Source organism: Xenopus tropicalis, chromosome 7 (assembly GCF_000004195.4).
Source record: "Xenopus tropicalis strain Nigerian chromosome 7, UCB_Xtro_10.0, whole genome shotgun sequence".
In the NCBI taxonomy this organism is placed as follows: domain Eukaryota; kingdom Metazoa; phylum Chordata; class Amphibia; order Anura; family Pipidae; genus Xenopus; species Xenopus tropicalis.
In genome coordinates this window covers 132,831,084-132,849,433 of record NC_030683.2, presented here as the reverse complement: position 1 = coordinate 132,849,433, position 18,350 = coordinate 132,831,084, and the positions used below count along the sequence as shown (strand labels likewise).

General features: G+C 51.0%; 1 protein-coding gene across 7 annotated transcripts in view; it reads right to left on the bottom strand.

Annotated features, from left to right (window-relative positions):
* Window positions 1-285: 285 nt before the first annotated feature.
* The window catches only part of eif4g3 (eukaryotic translation initiation factor 4 gamma, 3), a 56,631-nt gene continuing 38,566 nt past the window's right edge, over window positions 286-18,350 (bottom strand). For 3 of the 7 annotated variants that reach the window (XM_031904884.1, XM_031904885.1, XM_031904886.1), the window contains 23 exons: window positions 17,729-17,817; window positions 16,904-17,144; window positions 16,566-16,741; window positions 15,045-15,164; window positions 14,750-14,923; window positions 13,698-13,895; window positions 13,343-13,489; window positions 12,376-12,612; window positions 11,582-11,686; window positions 11,353-11,485; window positions 11,155-11,249; window positions 10,753-10,846; window positions 10,530-10,653; window positions 9,656-9,873; window positions 9,430-9,536; window positions 9,105-9,277; window positions 8,820-8,945; window positions 8,511-8,592; window positions 8,289-8,387; window positions 5,074-5,220; window positions 2,651-2,732; window positions 2,423-2,569; window positions 286-1,467 (listed from right to left, as the gene is read on the bottom strand). In XM_031904884.1, coding sequence (XP_031760744.1) covers window positions 1,286-1,467; window positions 2,423-2,569; window positions 2,651-2,732; window positions 5,074-5,220; window positions 8,289-8,387; window positions 8,511-8,592; window positions 8,820-8,945; window positions 9,105-9,277; window positions 9,430-9,536; window positions 9,656-9,873; window positions 10,530-10,653; window positions 10,753-10,846; window positions 11,155-11,249; window positions 11,353-11,485; window positions 11,582-11,686; window positions 12,376-12,612; window positions 13,343-13,489; window positions 13,698-13,895; window positions 14,750-14,923; window positions 15,045-15,164; window positions 16,566-16,741; window positions 16,904-17,144; window positions 17,729-17,817 — 3,296 coding nt within the window. In that variant the 3' untranslated portion in view covers window positions 286-1,285. 7 annotated transcript variants of the gene reach the window in all.

Sequence of the window (18,350 nt, the reverse complement as noted above, 5' to 3'; positions counted from 1 at the left end):
TTTGGGCTCTCGGGTCGGACTCCTGCAGCTCCCGGTGGGCACTGACTGACACAGCAGGTTCCATATTTAGTTTCCAATGTGTTACTGTACCTTTAAGGGAAAAAGAATATCCTTACAGTGCATTCCTGGGGCATTCTCCCATCATGCCTCTTCATTCAGACACAATGGGAGCCTAGCGCCACTTCTGCCCACAGGCATTTCATTGGTGGAGACAAGTGCTGCAGAATGGAAACCCCAAGGGCCACTGGTTTGTTGCGGAGAATGATGGGCAGCGGAGACGGCCAATCAGGGTACAGGTTACTTTATTAGCCTTCTTTTCCATAGGAAACCAGGCTAAAATGAATAGAAATACAATGTAAGAGAAAAGCATCTCACAGTCTCGTTTGCCAATTGCTTGGAAAGCTCCGGCAGCTTCTCCGAGACACCGTCAGTCCCAAGGTGCCCGCTGTGGTGCCCGCTCTGTGCCAGTCCGTAGCCAGTTCCAGCTCTTTATTCTGCGCGTTAGGGCCACAGCGAGATTGGAAGTCCATTTGCCCCCCTCCCTTGAATGCAGCGCTGAAGGTGGGCTACACCTGGGAACCCCCCCCCGCGAGTCTAATTCTCCCCCCTCATCTGTACATACCCGGGGCAATGGCAGGGGGCGACAGAGTGCAGGGCAGGGGGCCCCCTCCAACATTGGGGTACATCTGCAGGCTCCCCGGCTGCTCAGCTTTACAGCAGTGCCCACAAATGAGACTGCGGGTGAACCTGCAGCCCAGTCCGTAGCCGCTGCCCCCCAAAATGTGACACTAAAATGGGCAGGGACCCCCAAAAGGGGAGAGGGCAGGCTACACAGCAAGGGAGGGGGTTTCCTGCCCCCCCAGTTCCTACGTTAGGGGGTTAGTGGGTCACTGGCGCCACCCGTCTGTAAAGGAATAAATTATTTCTCTTTCCAATGATCGGCAGTTTTGGGGCGAGTCTCTGGGTTTGGGGGTTCTTTAAAATAAAATGGGAAGTTTTAAAACAGAAAATATCGACTCTAATAAATAGAATGTGGGAAAGGGGGTCAGTCCCCCCTCGGCCGTTTGGGGGGTCACATCTCCCCCATCTTAACACTGGTTGGGGCACCTTTCCCAATAGCCACGCCCACCCCCCCTGTGGGAATCCAATTGGCTGTACCCTGACTGGCAAAACTGGAACAAAAGAGAGAAAAACCCAAAAGCTAAAGATATAAAGAGGCTGAAACTGCTCGGCGTTGGCGGCGTCTCCGGGGGGCAAGCGACGGGCTCTCATTGGATGGAACTTCCTAATTGTCCTCCGACTCCTCCTCTGCCTCCTGGAGCCAAGTGAAGAAGGCTGTGACCGACTTTAGTGCTACCCCCTTGCCCTCTTGTTCTGCCGGGTCCTTACTGCTCTCCCACTTATAGAAAGCGTCCTCCGAAATCACCTCCTCGTCATAGAGGCAATCGAAAAACATGCGCAACACATCTGTGTGAGAGAGAGACGTTAGACTCCGCCCAATGGGGCCCCCACTGCCGCCAAATAAGGATATTAGCAGTCACTGAGGGGTTCTGTGCCCCCCATATAAAGGCACAAGGCTGCAGGCTGAGTTATACAGGGAACTCTGAGTATCACTCATGTATTATAAGGGATACTGTACCCCCTACTGTAAATGATAAGGATATTAGCAGTCACTGAGGGGTTCTGTGCCCCCCATATAAAGGCACAAGGCTGCAGGCTGAGTTATACAGGGAACTCTGAGTATCACTCATGTATTATAAGGGATAATGTACCCCCTACTGTAAATGATAAGGATATTAGCAGTCACTGAGGGGTTCTGTGCCCCCCATATAAAGGCACAAGGCTGCAGGCTGAGTTATACAGGGAACTCTGAGTATCACTCATGTATTATAAGGGATAATGTACCCCCTACTGTAAATGATAAGGATATTAGCAGTCACTGAGGGGTTCTGTGCCCCCCATATAAAGGCACAAGGCTGCAGGCTGAGTTATACAGGGAACTCTGAGTATCACTCATGTATTATAAGGGATAATGTACCCCCTACTGTAAATGATAAGGATATTAGCAGTCACTGAGGGGTTCTGTGCCCCCCATATAAAGGCACAAGGCTGCAGGCTGAGTTATACAGGGAACTCTGAGTATCACTCATGTATTATAAGGGATAATGTACCCCCTACTGTAAATGATAAGGATATTAGCAGTCACTGAGGGGTTCTGTGCCCCCCATATAAAGGCACAAGGCTGCAGGCTGAGTTATACAGGGAACTCTGAGTATCACTCATGTATTATAAGGGATAATGTACCTGGGTAAGTACTGGGGGGAGATTGGACTCACTTTCCCAGTTCCCAACCTTCCCCAGTACCTACACAGGGGCAAAGAGAAAGGAAAGAGGGGGCAAGTGGGCCCCCGGCCGTACTTACTGGGAGGCTGATCAAGTTTTACTATCAATGCTTGTAGTGCATAAAGTGCTTGTAGTTCTCTTTCTGTGTCCGAGTCCAGATACTTTAGCAGGACCGGAACCCTCTGCTTGAGGAAGGTGATGTCTACGCGGCAGGAAGAACAGTCCCCTGGGCAGGAGAGAGACAGGAGAATGTGCCACGCGCCCCTCACTGCCCCGGTGCCCAAACAGCTGCCCGACTGGTACTCACCTAAAATTGCCGCTTTGCACACCGCCGTCATTAAAGCTCTAAGGAATGTGGGCGAACTCATCTGGCTCTCATCTAGGCTGGCCTGGGGGCACAGGGGGCAGTTAGGGGCTGCACGTTGGTCAGGGGGGCAGGTTACTCAGTGGGGCAATAGGCACATACAGGGGGTATGGCAGCTCCTGCCTGGGTAACGCTGCCTGCTCTGGTACACACATACCCAGATACATATATAGATATAGAGATACAGCTATAGATACATATATAGATATATCCGGCTATAGATACATATACTGTATAGATATATAGACAGATATATACAGATACATATACAGAGATATATCCGGCTATAGATACATATACTGTATAGATATAAAGAGATATATACAGATACATATACAGAGATATATATCCGGTTATAGATACATATATAGATATATCCGGCTATAGATACATATACTGTATAGATATATACAGAGATATATCCGGCTATAGATACATATACTGTATAGATATATACAGAGATATATCCGGCTATAGATACATATACTGTATAGATATAGAGAGATATACAGTGGCTTGCAAAAGTATTCGGCCCCCTTGAACTTTCCCACATTTTGTCACATTACAGCCACAAACATGAATCCATTTTATTGGAATTCCACGTGAAAGACCAATACAAAGTGGGGTACACGGGAGAGACCAATACAAAGTGGGGTACACGGGAGAGACCAATACAAAGTGGGGTACACGGGAGAGACCAATACAAAGTGGGGTACACGTGAGAAGTGGAAGGAAAATCATACATGATTCCAAACATTTTTTACAAATAAATAAGTGCAAAGTGGGGTGTGCGTAATTATTCAGCCCCCTTTGGTCTGAGTGCAGTCAGTTGCCCATAGACATTGCCTGATGAGTGCTAATGACTAAATAGAGTGCCCCTGTGTGTAATCTAATGTCAGTACAAATACAGCTGCTCTGTGACGGCCTCAGAGGTTGCTAAGGGAATATTGGGAGCAACAACACCATGAAGCCCAAAGAACACACCAGACAGGTCAGGGATAAAGTTATTGAGAAATATAAAGCAGGCTTAGGCTACAAACAGATTCCCAAAGCCTTGAACCTCCCACGGAGCCCTGTTCCACCGATCATTCAGAAATGGCAGGAGTATGGCACAACTGTAACCCTACCCAGGCACGGCCCCCCCTAAACTCACAGGCCCAACAAGCGCTGATCAGAAATGCAGCCAAGGGGCCCATGGTGACTCTGGGGGGGCTGCAGGGATCTACAGCTCAGGGGGGGGAATCTGTCCATAGGCAACTATTAGTCGGGCACTGCACAAAGTTGGCTTTTATGGAAGAGTGGCAAGAAGAAAGCCATTGTTACCAGAAAACCATAAGAAGTCCCGTTTGCAGTTTGCCACAAGCCATGTGGGGGGGGGGGGGGGGGGGCAGCAAACATGTGGGAGAAGGGGCTCTGGTCAGATGAGACCAAAATGGAACTTTTTGGCCAAAATGCAAAACGCTATGTGTGGCGGAAACTAACCCTGCACATCCCTCTGAACCCACCATCCCCACTGTCACATATGGGGGGGCAGCATCATGCTCTGGGGGGGCTTCAGCAGGGACAGGGAAGCTGCTCAGAGTTGATGGGAAGATGGATGGAGCCAAATACAGGGCAATCTTGGAAGAAAACCTCTTGGAGTCTGCAAAAGACTTGAGACTGGGGCGGAGGTTCCCCTTCCAGCAGGGCAACGACCCTAAACATAAAGCCAGGGCAACAATGGGTTAAACCCAAACATATCCATGTGTTAGACTGGCCCAATCACAGCCCAGATCTACATCCAATGGGGAATCTGTGGCAAGATCTGAAAACTGCTGTTCCCAAAGGCTGACCATCTAATCTGACTGAGCTGGAGCTGTTTTGCAAAGAAGAATGGGCAAGGATTTCAGTCTGTAGATGGGCAAAGCGGGTAGAGACATACCCTAAAGCCTGGCAGCTGGAATTGCAGCAAATGGGGGTTCTACAGAGTATTGGGGGGCTGAATAATTACGCACACCCCACTTTGCAGTTACCGTATATACTCGAGTATATACGGTATTTATTTGTAAAAAATGTTTGGAATCATGTATGATTTTCCTTCCACTTCTCACGTGTACCCCACTTTGTATTGGTCTCTCCCGTGTACCCCACTTTGTATTGGGCTTTCCCGTGGAATTCCAATAAAATGGATTCCTGTTTGTGGCTGTAATGTGACAAAATGTGGAAAAGTTCAAGGGGCTGAATACTTTTGCAAGCCACTGTATATAGATATAGAGAGATAGATACAGCTATAGATACATATATAGATATATCCGGCTATAGATACATATACTGTATAGATATATAGAGATACATATACAGATATATACGAGATACGGTTCTCTCACCTCTACCCAATCAAATATCTGCTCGTCGTTAGCCTTCTCCTGGATAATGAGTTGCTCGAGCCTCTTGTGCAGCTCTTCTGCCGACATCTCCTTCTTGGAGAGATTCTCCGAGGGACTCGAGCTGTCCGACAGCGTGAACTCCAAGTTCTGCCCCAGACACACAGTCACTGTATCACGGAACCACTCATGGGTTGGGCCAGGGCATCAGTTGCCTTGGCGATATTAAAGGGCAACTAGGCCCAATACCCATTCATTCCTCATTCTCACTGGGTTTATAGTTATGTGTAACTGTCACTGTGTCTGTCCCTTTCCCTTCCCTGCACTGCTGGTTCTGACTCCTGATACAACTCCCCAATATCCATTCATCCCTCATTCTCACTGGGTTTATAGTTATGTGTAACTGTCTCTGTGTCTGTCCCTTTCCCTTCCCTGCACTGCTGGTTCTGACTCCTGATACAACTCCCCAATATCCATTCATCCCTCATTCTCACTGGGTTTATAGTTATGTGTAACTGTCACTGTGTCTGTCCCTTTCCCTTCCCTGCACTGCTGGTTCTGACTCCTGATACAACTCCCCAATACCCATTCATCCCTCATTCTCACTGGGTTTATAGTTATGTGTAACTGTCACTGTGTCTGTCCCTTTCCCTTCCCTGCACTGCTGGTTCTGACTCCTGATACAACTCCCCAATATCCATTCATCCCTCATTCTCACTGGGTTTATAGTTATGTGTAACTGTCACTGTGTCTGTCCCTTTCCCTTCCCTGCACTGCTGGTTCTGACTCCTGATACAACTCCCCAATATCCATTCATTCCTCATTCTCACTGGGTTTTATAGTTATGTGTAACTGTCACTGTGTCTGTCCCTTTCCCTTCCCTGCACTGCTGGTTCTGACTCCTGATACAACTCCCCAATACCCATTCATCCCTCATTCTCACTGGGTTTATAGTTATGTGTAACTGTCACTGTGTCTGTCCCTTTCCCTTCCCTGCACTGCTGGTTCTGACTCCTGATACAACTCCCCAATATCCATTCATCCCTCATTCTCACTGGGTTTATAGTTATGTGTAACTGTCACTGTGTCTGTCCCTTTCCCTTCCCTGCACTGCTGGTTCTGACTCCTGATACAACTCCCCAATATCCATTCATTCCTCATTCTCACTGGGTTTATAGTTATGTGTAACTGTCACTGTGTCTGTCCCTTTCCCTTCCCTGCACTGCTGGTTCTGACTCCTGATACAACTCCCCAATACCCATTCATCCCTCATTCTCACTGGGTTTATAGTTATGTGTAACTGTCACTGTGTCTGTCCCTTTCCCTTCCCTGCACTGCTGGTTCTGACTCCTGATACAACTCCCCAATATCCATTCATTCCTCATTCTCACTGGGTTTATAGTTATGTGTAACTGTCACTGTGTCTGTCCCTTTCCCTTCCCTGCACTGCTGGTTCTGACTCCTGATACAACTCCCCAATACCCATTCATTCCTCATTCTCACTGGGTTTATAGTTATGTGTAACTGTCACTGTGTCTGTCCCTTTCCCTTCCCTGCTGGTTCTGACTCCTGATACAACTCCCCAATACCCATTCATCCCTCATTCTCACTGGGTTTATAGTTATGTGTAACTGTCACTGTGTCTGTCCCTTTCCCTTCCCTGCACTGCTGGTTCTGACTCCTGATACAACTCCCCAATACCCATTCATCCCTCATTCTCACTGGGTTTATAGTTATGTGTAACTGTCACTGTGTCTGTCCCTTTCCCTTCCCTGCACTGCTGGTTCTGACTCCTGATACAACTCCCCAATACCCATTCATCCCTCATTCTCACTGGGTTTATAGTTATGTGTAACTGTCACTGTGTCTGTCCCTTTCCCTTCCCTGCACTGCTGGTTCTGACTCCTGATACAACTCCCCAATATCCATTCATTCCTCATTCTCACTGGGTTTATAGTTATGTGTAACTGTCACTGTCCCTTTCCCTTCCCTGCACTGCTGGTTCTGACTCCTGATACAACTCCCCAATATCCATTCATTCCTCATTCTCACTGGGTTTATAGTGTCAGTTGTTGTACAGTGTAGATATATATATAGTATATGATATACTGGAGATCGCACTAGTTCCCACAGCTACGGTTCTTTCCCAGAGATGAAGCAATGTATTCAGACTGCCCGGCTGAGAGACAGCCAATAATACAAAGGGCTTCCCTACATGCCAGGGGATATACTGTATAACAACCCTAAAAGGCTTCTCCCCGACCTTCCATATAAAAAAATCAGCGCAGCGGCTCCCTGGTTATACGGTTTCTATTCCACTGACCAAAATGGGAAATGATTCTGATCCCTGAGTCCCTTGATCTCACTGTTTCAGTGGAAGCAGCTAATTTCTTGTTGTTGTGTTTATACCAATAACAACTGTACAAACAATTTCACTTTGAAATGCAATAGCCCACCCCCCCCCACCCCCAGATGGTTTCTCGGGGTATTAAGGCAGGCAGAAACTCGCGCCTGGGGCACAACTCAGGAACTACAGATATACGCCGGCTACATGCCTGGGGGTTACTGTAACTCTCTGAATTAGCCAGGAACTGGCAGGAACGTGTCAATGAGTTTATACAGCTGTTACTACTGTTTGTGTTCCAGTCTTATGCCCAATAGTTCTACACACAGCAGCCCTGTATATATACACTGGGCCTGGGAGCAGAGAGACGCGCGGGGGCGGGACTGGGCCTGGGAGCAGAGAGACGCGCGGGGGCGGGACTGGGCCTGGGAGCAGAGAGACGCGCGGGGGCGGGACTGGGCCTGGGAGCAGAGAGACGCGCGGGGCGGGACTGGGCCTGGGAGCAGAGAGACGCGCGGGGGCGGGACTGGGCCTGGGAGCAGAGAGACGCGCGGGGGCGGGACTGGGCCTGGGAGCAGAGAGACGCGCGGGGGCGGGACTGGGCCTGGGAGCAGAGAGACGCGCGGGGGCGGGACTGGAAGCAGAGAGACACAGGGGCAGGGCTGGGCCAGGGCACGGAGAGACGCGGGGACAGGGCTAGGCCTGGGCGCAGAGATACGCGGGGGCGGGGCTGGAAGCAGAGAGACACAGGGGCAGGGCTAGGCCTGGGCGCAGAGATACGCGGGGGCGGGGCTGGAAGCAGAGAGACACAGGGGCAGGGCTGAATATTTTTACTATATTGTATTGCCCATGTACCCAGCAGTTCTGTACCCACCTTCTCGCTGACAAAGCTCTGGACGTCTTCTCCTTCAGGTAAGAGGTCTCTCCACCGAAGGCCGGTCTCTCTCCAAAGCGCGGCTACTCGCTTATGGCTCTGTAAGGGGCAACAGGACCAATGAGGTTGGAGCACCCCAAATAGGTACTCGGCCCACTCACTGGGACAGAAAGACCTAACGCCCCCCCCCCCCCATCTATCGCTGGGAAAGCCGGTACGTACCATTTGTTTGCATAGAAGGTGCAATATTTCCGACAATAATTCCCCTCCGCGTCCCACAGGGAGCAGAGCTTTGCCGAACTCTCTGTGTAGGAAAAAGCAGTTAATGGGAGGAGCCACATTGCCATGGTGCCACGCTGGGGGAATTTGGGGACTAAATAATCCAGATGGGGCCCTAACGGATAGAGGAGACTGCGTGGCCCTTGGTATGAGATTCCTGACAGATGATAAGAAAGCCCAGGGTTCATGGCTGTAATTGCCTTATCGCCCTAAGTCCCGCCTCCTATACAAACTTCATTCCCCCCCACTCACGTTATCAGCTCTCGTAGAGAGATCCCGCCTTCTTTCAACATGGGGGTTACCAGTTCCGCCAGGTACAGCCAGATGTGCGGGATGTCGATCGCCATGTCGTCGGCCAGCTCCAGCGTTTCCGAGAACCTGCGGCGTTGGCACAGAACGTTGTGACCCAAACCCATAAGCAAAAGACCGCCCCCCTATGGTCATGGCCAGGATACAGCTAGTGCCCACGCTTCCATAGCAACATTAAAGTCGTACTAACGCAGCCCCAACAGAACAAAACCAGCGATTAAAACTCACCCAGTGAAGAAGTCCAGTTTGCTGAGTTTGCCAGACTGGACCAGCTGGTAGAGGAGCTGACCCATGTGATCCCTGGTGATCTGACTCCGTTCCAGCGTTGACTCCACCCCCTGTCGTACGAAGACTGAGAGCGGCCCATTGGCACCGAGCTCCTCGACGCACTGCATGGCCTCCTGATGGGCGGAGACACAGGGAGAAGGTTCTAGCGACCAATGATCGGGAAGGGGAGGAGTCTGGGAAAGCCATATGCACCCATTGGACCCACCCAGGCTTCTCGTGCCCTTATTGCAACCCACCGGGCCGCCCTCCCACACACACACAGTACCTTGTAGTCATTAATATGGAGAAACTCATCAATGATGGCCTTGGATTTCCTCTCCATCTCCTCCTCTGACAGGGTGGGTTTGTCTGGTTCCGACGGCTCGGACTTGGCTGGGAAATGATAAATCTGTGTGAGTAAAATGGTGGAAATAGCCACGCCCCCTAATGATTCACACAGACAAGGGTCCTGGCTTGGGGCGGAGCTTATCTGCAGAACCGCAGGGTCTCACCTGGCTCTTTGGGCCGTCTCTCTGGCACAGTGTTCTTGTCGGGTTCGGCGACGTTCGTCAGCTGTTTGACCGTCTGGAGCGTCTCCCGGCGCAGCTCTTCCTGATTGTCGGCCGAGTCTTTGCTGCTGCCGCGCAGGAGGGTGCCGGGTCGGGGCGCAGACGGGATGGAGGAGGGCGCAGAGGGTTTGTCGTTCTTCTCTCGCCCCGTGCTTCCACGGCTGCTAAACCCCAAAACAACGGTCAGGTCACATGTTCTAGTATCAGGTCATCACTACAACTCCCATGATCATCAGCAAATGCTTCCTGGTTTCCAAGTGCCCACAAAGAAGGAAGCTGGTTACCCACCAGAACCATTGGGGCAAGCCCCTCCCAACAATAGGGAGGGAGGAGCCAATGCTGAGACCAGGCCTGTGATACCTCCCTGCGCCAGATGCTGCGCACCTCAGATTTATTGAAAGAATTCGTAGAGGGTCCTGGGAGTCACAGCGGGCAGGTAGGTGCCAGTTTGTGGCGCTGTTCCTAAGGCTTTGGCCTAGTGCCCAACTATAGGCAGAGGAGGGGGCAGTTCCCTGCAGTAAGTGTAAAATGGGAAGAGAAGGAGGTGCCTGAGGCACGGAGGCGGGGCAGGCTATATTTGATTGACAACTGAGATGACTAAATCTCTTTATAACAGGTTTGGGGGTTTTCATTGAAAAAAAAAAAAAAAAAAAAAAGAATTTGGGTTTCATGTTTATTCAGCAGCTTTATAGGTGTGGGTTCTACTTCCCCTTTAATTAGGAACACAATGCCCAAGGTCTAGCAGCAGTGGGGGAGGATACAAAATGGGACACCGACCAATGCGAGGGGCCACAGAGCAATGTGAGGGCCACATTACCTGGTTAGTAACCTGCGAGAGTCCAGCTCAGAGGGGGACGATGAGGAGGAGGAAGACACAGAGGAGAGCGGCTGCTGCAGAGCAGAGAACCTGTTCAGGCTGGGGGCTCCCGGTCTCAGAGATTCTAACAGAACAGACAATGAGCAATGCATTAGCTGGGGGGGCACGTGGGGTTTGTGGCTACTAACTACCCCAGCCCAGAGAGGGAAGCCTGAGCTCTTACCAGTCTCACTAGCCTTGGCACCTCCGCTGCTCCCCTTTAACCAGCTGCCAGGCTGAGCTTTGGGAACCAACTGGATCTTCTCATCTATAGTGGGCTGAGGGCAAAAAAGAGAGGGGGGGTAAATACAAAATCCCCTGGGCACACCCTGAATGCCCTGTAATACACGCAGAGACCTGTAAGGCTGTGCCAGGAGAGATGCCAGGGGAGAGATGCCAGGGCGTCACTCAGAAGGGCACATACAGGAGAACGAGAAGCTAGCACTCTACAGATACCACAGAGGAGGGGGGTAATTAATCCAGTAACTGCGGGCAAGGCTGGCACAGATTTATCGGAGGAACCCCCTAACCAAAGCAACAAGGCATGGGCTGAGCTCAGTGCCACGGGAGGGGGCAGCCTCCTTACCTTAGTGATTTTCAGAAACTTGGAAGGGTCCAGCACCCTGTTATTCTTTGCCCCCTGCACAGTGTTCCATCCGCCTTCATCCACTCTCTGCACCCCTGCTGGGGACAAGCACAGGCTGTAAGCACAGCGCCCCCTGCTGCCTGAAAGGGATAAGGCCCCCCCGCAGGGGGACGTTGGGGCCGCGGTGCCTCTCCTTACCTGGTCTCCTCTTCTCTTTGGTCATTAACTGCTGCACTTTCCTCTGCTCCTCCTGTTCCTCTATCTTGGCCTCTTTATGGATCTGCTCGATGGTCTTGGGCCCCTGGTCTGCCCGGCGGGACACCCAGTTACTCTGCCGAAAGGGCGACATTCTTATCTCATTGCACAAAAGACATAAACTGGGGGGGGGGGACAGGGAGCACTATATTATTATTATGGCTCCACCCACCAGCCGGAGGTCTATGACATCCTGCAGCATAAAGCGGATTCTAGACGAGGTTTTTCTCTCCTTAACGATCTTCTCCATCTGGTTAAAGTACTGATCCATACGTGGCTGTAACAGAGTGGGTATTAGCCATTAACTGAGAAACACAATGTCATGTTATATTCCTGTCTGACCATGGGAAAGAGAGCAGCCCAGGAGCAGGAAGTACAGAGAATCAGAGCTCTGTACCTGGGTAAGTACTGGGGGGAGATTGGATTCACTTACCCAGGGGGGGGGGCCTGTCTGACCATGGGAAAGAGAGCAGCCCAGGAGCAGGAAGTACAGAGAATCAGAGCTCTGTACCTGGGTAAGTACTGGGGGAGATTGGATTCATTACCCAGGGGGAGGTTCCTGTCTGACCATGGCGAAAGGAGCAGCCCAGGAGCAGGAAGTACAGAGAATCAGAGCTCTGTACCTGGGTAAGTACTGGGGGAGATTGGATTCACTTACCCAGGGGAGGTTCCTGCCTGACCATGGGAAAGAGAGCAGCCCAGGAGCAGGAAGTACAGAGAATCAGAGCTCTGTACCTGGGTAAGTACTGGGGGGAGATTGGATTCACTTACCCAGGGGGAGGTTCCTGTCTGACCATGGGAAAGAGAGCAGCCCAGGAGCAGGAAGTACAGAGAATCAGAGCTCTGTACCTGGGTAAGTACTGGGGGGGAGATTGGATTCACTTACCCAGGGGGAGGTTCCTGCCTGACCATGGGAAAGAGAGCAGCCCAGGAGCAGTTTAACCATTCGCAACAATCCAAACTCACTTTGGCTTTCTCAAAGTCCAGATCCTTGCCGATGGTGGTGAGTAGCCGGCACAAGCACTCAAGGGATTCCTCATCATGGTTCTTAAGCAGCTTGACCACACAGTCGTGCATAATGGCTTCTGTCAGCATCTTCAGCTTGAATAGTTCTCCGATAAACTTGATGTTCCCAATGGACCGGCGCCGGGCTTTGTCTTTAGACTCTTCCAGTTCGTCCTGTAGCCGAGACTTCTCCTCTGGCTGCGCAGCAAATACAATCCTTGTTACTTGGTGCCATATGAGTTCTGCTATGGGTATTTCTACAGGGACTGATGGGAATGTGATAGGGACCTTAGATTGTAAGCTCACTGGGGCAGGGACTGATGGGAATGGGATAGGGACCTTAGATTGTAAGCTCACTGGGGCAGGGGCTGATGGGAATGGGATAGGGACCTTAGATTGTAAGCTCACTGGGGCAGGGACTGATGGGAATGTGATAGGGACCTTAGACTGTAAGCTCACTGGGGCAGGGGCTGATGGGAATGGGATAGGGACCTTAGATTGTAAGCTCACTGGGGCAGGGACTGATGGGAATGGGATAGGGGCCTTAGATTGTAAGCTCACTGGGGCAGGGACTGATGGGAATGGGATAGGGACCTTAGACTGTAAGCTCACTGGGGCAGGGGCTGATGGGAATGGGATAGGGACCTTAGATTGTAAGCTCACTGGGGCAGGGACTGATGGGAATGGGATAGGGACCTTAGATTGTAAGCTCACTGGGGCAGGGACTGATGGGAATGGGATAGGGACCTTAGATTGTAAGCTCACTGGGGCAGGGGCTGATGGGAATGGGATAGGGACCTTAGATTGTAAGCTCACTGGGGCAGGGGCTGATGGGAATGGGATAGGGACCTTAGATTGTAGGCTCACTGGGGCAGGGACTGATGGGCAGGCAGAGGAAGACGGGGCCCCAGCGCATTTCCATGGTTACCGTTGTTGCCAGTTCTAGATCTTTTTGCTTCTTCTCGAAAACATCGTCGTCAGCTTTATCTTTCTCAAACTCCTTCTGGCAGCGGTTGAGCAGCAGTTTACGGAAATTCACCGTGCTCCCCGGCTTGTCGGCCATCGGCACTTTCAGCTGGAAAAGGGAGGAGTTTTGGTGACAACAAGAAAGTAGCGAACAAACAAAACGGCGGCAGAGCTTTAGGTGCTGCTGCCTGATTGGTGGATTCACATGCACAGGAAACAGCTCCACCCAATCAGAAAGCTCTGGCCCAAAAGCCACCGTGGAAGGTTCTAGGGCTCAGGGAAATGATCAGAACCCCCCGTAACGGAGCCGGACTCACCGTGGCAAGGCAGCGGCACATGTTGGCATAGGCCACGGAGAAACTGGGCTCATCTATTGCTTTTTCAAAGACCAAGTCAATGACCCCTTTGAGCCTCTCCTCTGTGTCCACCGTCAGATCCGTCACCTGTTTCATCAGTTGGTTGAACATCTGAGGGGTGAGCTTGTTGAGAATGCTCCGGACCTTGCGGAACAGGGCCTAGGGAAGCAATCGGATCAGTACCTGAGCACCAATGTAAGAAACACATTTACCTACAGGGGATTTATATGCCCCAAAGGTGTTGGGTGTCCCTTTAAAAGGGGAGATTCACCTTTAGTTGAAGATGAAGTGAAAGCTGTGAAACCAACCCCCACCTCTTTGGGGTGGTGAGGAAATTCCCAAAGCAGGAACATTTTAGGAGCAGTAACACAACAGCCAATTAGAATGATGATTTTTTTTTTTTTCCAATAAAGGAAAATGCATAAGGTGTTTCTAAAGGGAAACTTAACCCCCATTAAGGCATGAAGTATATCAGGCCTAATCAAAGGGGAGGTTAACCTTTAAGTTAACTTTTAGTATGTTATAGAGTGGCCAATTCTAAGCAACTATTCAATTGGTCTTCATTAATTATTTGTTATAGTTTTTGAATTATTTTCCTTCTTCTGACTCTTTGCAGTTAAAATGGGGGTCACTGACCCCGGCAGCCAAACCCTATTGCTCTGTGAGGCTCCAGTGTTATTGTTACTTTTTATTCCTTATCTTTCTATTCAGCCCCTCCCCTATTCATATACCAGCCTCTCATTCCAACCGCTCCCTGGTTGCTAAGGTAACTTGGACACTAGCAACCAAGCAGCTGCTGAACTGAAAATGAAATAAACTAAAAAAATCTACAAATAATAAAAAATGAAGACCAATTGCAAATTGTCTCAGAATGTCACTCTCTACATCATACAAAGGTGACACACCCCTTTAATGCCCTGTAGAGATGTGGGGCAAGTGTCACCATCACTGTACAGCCTATGGAGTACCACTGGTGTACAGCACAATGACAGCTGGGGGTTAGGCCCGCCCACCTGAGTTCTGATGCTATCCGGATCCTCCGGCAGACTATCCCGTTTGACGCTGGGCTTCCAGGCGTTTTCCGATTTCTTCAGATGGACGTCGTCGCTGACGGAGATGTTCATGATGATCTTTCGGGGCTCTCGCCTCTGTCCCGGCTGGGAGCGCCGGGGGCCCACACTCAGCAGCTACAGGGTACAACACAACAAGGCTGCTGAGGGGCCATTACAGGCTTCCCGGGGGGGCCCGGTTACCATTTAGGAACCCTGGTTCTATGGCCGTTATTCTGGGCCATCGGCCAATACTCACCGGCATGCCCCGGCCCCCAGGGGCGGGTCTCCCAAAATCAGCATAGGCAGGGGTGAAATCTGGCCCCCGCTGCAGCATCCGAGCATCCAGGGCCCGAATGGGCAGTTTGGGCTGATTGATCTGCCAATGAGAGGAATAAACAATACTCAGGGGGCGGCACTTTAAAGGGGACGTATTGTGTGACAAATTGCCCCAATGAATTGGACTCATCTTTAAAAATGCCCACTAGCCCCGCCCATCTGTGCCACTTCCTGCTGCCTCCTTTCCCAGGCTGTGCAGCACTGTAGGATAGGATCCAATCAGCAGCTAGGCTGACCTGACAGGGAACTGAAGCCTGTCTGTGCTTGTGTGAGTGCAGGGCTGTGATTGGCTCTCCCCCTCCTACTGTGCTTCTGGCAGGGACTGTTAGGACACGCCCACCCCTCATTTGAAACACAGACAGGGACCTGAGAGGATCTATAGGGAGTTCCAATAAAGGGGTCATTTGCAGGCACAGTGCCACTGGCATGAGTGGGTGCCAGGCTACATACACACTTGGTACAATAAGGAGGGGTAGGCAAAAGACAGACTTGGGGGGTAAAAAGGGCAGAACACAGACAGGGCAGTTGTATAGAAGAAAGGAAGGGTGCCAGCCCAAATACCCGCAGTATGGAGACACTGGCACAGATACTTGCCCTTTGCACCCCCAGGTCTAACACAGACAGGGCAGTTGTATAGAAGAAAGGAAGGGTGCCAGCCCAAATACCCGCAGTATGGCAACACTGGCACAGATACTTGCCCTTTGCACCCCCAGGTCTAACACAGACAAGGCAGTTGTATAAAAGAAAGGAAGGGTGCCAGCCCAAATACCCGCAGTATGGCTACACTGGCACAGATACTTGCCCTTTGCACCCCCAGGTCTAACACAGACAAGGCAGTTGTATAAAAGAAAGGAAGGGTGCCAGCCCAAATACCCGCAGTATGGCTACACTGGCACAGATACTTGCCCTTTGCACCCCCAGGTCTAACACAGACAGGGCAGTTGTATAGAAGAAAGGAAGGGTGCCAGCCCAAATACCCGCAGTATGGCTACACTGGCACAGATACTTGCCCTTTGCACCCCCAGGTCTAACACAGACAGGGCAGTTGTATAGAAGAAAGGAAGGGTGCCAGCCCAAATACCCACAGTATGGCTACACTGGCACAGATACTTGCCCTTTGCACCCCCAGGTCTAACACAGACAGGGCAGTTGTATAGAAGAAAGGAAGGGTGCCAGCCCAAAAACCCGCAGTATGGCTACACTGGCACAGATACTTGCCCTTTGCACCCCCAGGTCTAACACAGACAGGGCAGTTGTATAGAAGAAAGGAAGGGTGCCAAGCCCAAATACCCGCAGTATGGCTACACTGGCACAGATACTTGCCCTTTGCACCCCCAGGTCTAACACAGACAGGGCAGTTGTATAGAAGAAAGGAAGGGTGCCAGCCCAAATACCCGCAGTAATCAGACTGCACGTGACCGGTGGCACCATGACAAATCACCTTGTCCAGAACCACGTCGCTGATGGGGGGGAGGCCCTCGGGCTTCTGGACACACGCGGGCATGTACTGGAACCCCAGCAGGAAGTCACGGTCGTACTGGCGCTTCCCATCAGCCGACTGTGGAGGTGCCGGGGGCTCCTGAGAGGGGTCGGGGGGTTGCTCGGCTGCACCGATTCCTGCACAAGAGAAGAAGGAAGGCTGCGGATCAGAACACAGAACAGTAGGCCAATACCACTACTGCTACTAGCGAGCCTTGTATTGAACATTAAAGGGGAACTTCTACTTTACATTTCGTATGTGGATATTTTTATTTACAAACACTGTATCGTCAGCATTACCTGCTTTACTGTAAGGGTAGGCCAAGCCTTCCTCAGTGCCTGATGGGATATCGGTGCCTTCACTCTCAGAGACGGCATCAGCCCCATTGCGTATAGGCTCCACCTCCCCATTCTGCTCCTGTGGCTTGGCATTGTTAAGGTACAGCTGCTCCACCTCCATTGTGCTGGTACCGCTGTATGTGACTGGGTCTTGATCCAATTCTGTGACTTTGTCCTCTAGGGGATCATCCTCATATTGTGGCTGTAGGAAGAGTATGGCATTCCATCCTCATTCTGTACAGGCTATGAGCAAACTTAGGGGGCTGTTCCTGCTGAATTGTGCTTAGTACAGGGGAATACCTATGTGCCATAGTTTTATGGTATCTCTCTGTACAGGCTATGGGCAAACTTAGGGGGCTGTTCCTGCTGAATTGTGCTTAGTACAGGGGAATCCCTATGTGCCATAGTTTTATGGTATCTCTCTGTACAGGCTATGAGCAAACTTAGGGGGCTGTTCCTGCTGAATTGTGCTTAGTACAGGGGAATCCCTATGTGCCATAGTTTTATGGTATCTCTCTGTACAGGCTATGGGCAAACTTAGGGGGCTGTTCCTGCTGAATTGTGCTTAGTACAGGGGAATCCCTATGTGCCATAGTTTTATTGCCCTTTGGCTGGGGGTGTGGCTTTTCCAACTTCAAGCAGGGATTGGTGCTGTACCACGGCAATAGGTCTATAACCTTCTGCAATAGGGGGTTGGGCTAAGCTTGGCCACACCCCATAATTCAGCTCTGCCCTCCCACAGGAAGTGACCCCCGCAGGGGCAATATATCCAAGAGAACAACTTACCTCGGTCTCTGACTGTGAGATCTCCTCTATGTCTGGACTCTCATCTTTTGGTTTCTGCCACATCTTTGGTGCAGTTATGGCGGCCGGGGCTGTAGATAGATTGGTACAGGTCTGTTCCATTTCTCATACACAGAATATCTATCAGAGATAATGAGCTCTGTACAAACAAGCCCCTCCCTTGCCTAAGCTGCAGCATGCCTCTCAGGCAGCTCCCAGTAAATCAAACCAATTTCCCCATGGCTCCTGTCTGGGAAGCCCCTCGGCAGAAAAACTGGCCAGATATTCACAGCGGCTGGTTAGCACGGCCGGTTCTGCTATTGGCATTTAACAGCCAGGACAGGGCTTATGTTCCCCACAAACTATAAGCAACAGAGGTCGGGGCTCAGCCCACAAGCAGGGGCAAGATGACCTACCTTCCCACAGGGCTTATGTTCCCCACAAACTATAAGCAATTGAGGCCGGGGCTTAGCCCACAAGCAGGGGCAAGATGACCTACCTTCCCACAGGGCTTATGTTCCCCACAAACTATAAGCAATTGAGGCCGGGGCTTAGCCCACAAGCAGGGGCAAGATGACCTACCTTCCCACAGGGCTTATGTTCCCCACAAACTATAAGCAATTGA